The 3,626-nt window shown below is 46.2% G+C and overlaps 1 protein-coding gene across 1 annotated transcript; it reads right to left on the bottom strand.

Annotated features, from left to right (window-relative positions):
- Positions 1–2,543: 2,543 nt before the first annotated feature.
- On the bottom strand, positions 2,544–2,921 carry LOC107636718 (uncharacterized). Its single transcript, XM_016340212.1, has one exon. The coding sequence runs from the start codon at positions 2,919–2,921 to the stop codon at positions 2,544–2,546; it is 378 nt and encodes a 125-aa protein (XP_016195698.1).
- Positions 2,922–3,626: the final 705 nt, after the last annotated feature.

Genomic DNA, 3,626 nt, shown 5'->3' on the forward strand with positions numbered 1-3,626 from the left:
TGCACTTGCTGGTTAGTTGTGCGAAGTTGTGAACCATGGTATTGGCATCATGTTTTTGACGCCATTACCAGGGAAAGAAAGAGCGATGAATTTTACATAATTAAAGTGTAATCACAATTTCTGCGCACCAGTTTCCCAACTTCATAACTTGTGTTTTATCTTTCGCACTTTCCATGGCTGTTGGGAAAACCAAGATGGCTGAGCTAATGACCCACTTTCTTTCTGTGGAAGATAGTGACGACAACTGCTCGGCTACACCTTCGGCGGGTCCCAGGCCCGACGTCGCCGCGGGTTCAGTCATCGGCAAGGGAAGTGGTCAGGTCGTGAACGAAGGCCATCAAGAACAACCTCATCCTTTTGGCGATGCACCACCCGAGAACCCACCAAAAAACCTTGTTGTTGATGAGCCGATCCAGGGACATGAGGTAGGATCTCGAGATGATAACCGCGACTTGATCATTGTGACTAACCCGAAGAAAAGGAAAATCAGTTCTGGCTCTGCCAAGACTCTGACAGTCATGGAGAAAAATTTTGACGTTAGACATTTCAATAACTCCCAGCTTCTCCTGGGCATGGAAGAGTTCTTCCGGGAAGAGGACCTTGCCGCCCAGGCGAGGTGGACCTACCGCAGTCTTCTTCGGGCATCTGCTATCGCGAGAAAAGTGAAACTGGTGCTGGCTCAAAGCCAACTCGCGGAAGATAAACTTAGGGATGCCCAGAGAGATATCGCCCGGCTGAAGGCTAAAGAGGAGTCTGCTGAAGGCCCTTCTTACCAAAGCAGAGAGAACAGCCGAGGAGAGTGCCACTGAAATCAATCATCTAACAGAGTGCAACCTCTCTCTTTCAGGCCAACTTAATAGCACTCGAGGTGAGGCCACGACTGGCGAGGCGAACGCGAAAGAACTGGAGGAAAAAAGTTAAGGAGCTGGAAGGGAAAGCTGCTGACATCATAAGGTCAACCGAGGTTGCTCAGCAAGAGGCTCAGGCTCACAAAGAAGTTATTAGGGATGCTCGGAAGGATGTCAAGGCTACCGAGGAGGGGATTAAGGCCTAGATCTTGGTCCTTGCTCCCGACTTCAACACTTCACTGATTGGAACCTTTAGGATGGTCCAAGATGGGAAGATCGTCAACATCCCAAAGCCGTGAGGTCATGTGTCTTGTATTTTGCTCTTTGCTTGTGTTTTAAATTATCGGGACGATGTGGTGCCTTGACTTGTAATTTTGAACAATCTTGTCTTTAAATTGTTGCCGCGACTTAACTCTAGATTATTAATAGGCCGACATGACGCCTTTTTTGCTATCATTTTCATTCGTAGAATTATTTCATTCGTAGTGTTTATCTGTTGCTTTACTCCTTGGCCATCGGGCTATAAGTCATTATTCATTGGATATCTGTTAATTGTAACCATGTTGGCTCCCGAGGTGATCAGTCCCAGACTGCTGCTAAAACAACGATAAAATGAATAATGGCGTTATTTCATTTCTCAACGGTAGGCCTTGTCACACCCCCTTACCGTAACCTCGTGTAGAGTGTAGGGGGAAAGGTACCTCTCGCATTAAAAACTTAAAAGATTTTTTGATAAATAACAAAAGTATACACATGTTTGAAAGAGAAAGTATTCAATCATAGGAATGGTAGAATAAAAAAATGACAATTGAAATAAAAGGTAAAGGAAACAAAACCGTCAAACCGGGAACTCGCCTATCAGGAGTAAAATCTCTTCAAGTTCGCCACATTCCACATCCTCGGGATGTCGCTCCCATCCAAGTGTTTTAGCTTATAAGCTCCCTTCCCGAGGACTTCCTTTTCTCTGTACGGGCCTTCCCAATCAGCTGCTAGCTTACCTTCTCCTGGGGTCGGCGGACCAATGTTATTACGCTATAACACCAAATCCCCTTCCTCAAAGTTCTTGTTCAACACTTTGCTGTTGAAGCGCAAGGCTATCCTCTATTTTAGTGCAGATTTCGATAAGTGGGTCAACTCTCTTGTTTCATCGATTAAATCTTTTTCAATTGCTTTAGTTCCCCCGCCGAGGAGTAGCCGTGCGCTTGGTTTACTGATTTCCACAGGGATGACCACATCGACCTCGTATGTAAGCCAAAAAGGAATCACCCCGATGGAAGACTGTGGCGTTGTCCTATAAGACCATAAGACTGATGCTAGCTCGTCTGCCTAACATCCCTTTCTCTGATCCAGGCGCTTTTTCAGTCCATTGAGAAAGATCTTGTTCGCCGCCTTGACTTTGCTCTAGGGATGCTCCATTGAGGAAAACTTCTGTTTGATTCCTAACCCATATAAGAACTCTCCAGACTTCCTGTCAGCAAACTGTGTCCCATTATCCGAGATCACGGTCTCTGGAATTCCAAACCTAGATATTACCTGTCTCCACAAGAACTTTCGACAATTTGCTGACAATATGCTGGCTAACGGCTCCTTTTCCACCCACTTGGTGTAGTAAACGATGGCCACTATGAGATACTTTACTTGCCCTGGGGCCATCGGGAACGACCCCAAGAGATCGACTTCCCATTGGGAAAAGGGTTAGGAGGCCAACATGGAACTCAGCTCCTCTGCTGGAGCCTTGTGAAAGTTCGCATTCTCTTGACACTTCTTGCATTTCTTTACAAGTTCTTGGGCATCCACCATCATGGAAGGCCAATAATACCCGGCTCTCACGAGCTTCCTTGCTAGTGCCTTCCTTCCGATGTGATGGCCACAACAACACCCCTCATGGACTTCACTTATAAAGTAGTCTATCTGGTCAGGAAGTAGGCACTTCAGCAAGGGTTGGTTGAGTCCCCGTTTGTACAGTTGCCCGTGTATTACTGCATATTTGGAAGCTTCTCTCCTTATGACTTTGGCTTCTTTTTTGTCTTCAGGAAGCACCCCATCTTCCAGGAAATGGTGAATTGGGTCCATCCATGAGGGAGGGTTTAGCACTTGGGTCACACAAAGGGTCACCGATGGCTCCTTTACTAATTCTTGGATTAAGAATCAGTTTCCCGTGCCAGGTTTCGTGCTTGCTAGCTTAGACAGGAGGTCAGCTCTGGCGTTCCTCTCCCTGTGTACATGCTGAACTGCCACTTCTTCAAAACGCTCACATAACATGTTCACTATCTCCAAGTATTTTTGCAGTAAAAGGTCTCTTTCTTGGTAGGTTCCATTAACTTGAGAAGTTACAACTTGCGAGTCGCTGTTGACTTCGACCCTTGTTGCTCCGACCTCTTTAAATAAGGTCAAGCCCCTTATCAAGGCCTCGTACTCAGCCTGATTATTAGAGATTGGGAACTCAAATTTAATTGACTACTCATAGGTCACACCTTCCGAGCTTTCCAGAATGATCCCGGCTCCTTCGGATGCCTAGTTGGATACTCTAGCGATGTGGAACTTCCATCGTATGCCTGAGTATCCAGAAGAATCCCCAGTTACTTCTACCAAAAAATCTGCCATCGCCTGAACCTTGATTGCATGTCAAGGCTTGTATTGGATGTTGTACTGAGATAACTCTATCGCCCATGCCATCATGCGGCCTTCTAGGTCAGGTTTCTGCAAAATTTGGCAGATGGCTTGGTCAGTTTTCAGCTTGATCGGGTGACTTTGGAAGTACTATCTTAACCTCCAGGA

The sequence above is a fragment of the Arachis ipaensis genome, chromosome B4, assembly GCF_059453495.1.
Source record: "Arachis ipaensis isolate K30076 ecotype BB chromosome B4, ASM5945349v1, whole genome shotgun sequence".
Lineage (NCBI taxonomy): Eukaryota > Viridiplantae > Streptophyta > Magnoliopsida > Fabales > Fabaceae > Arachis > Arachis ipaensis.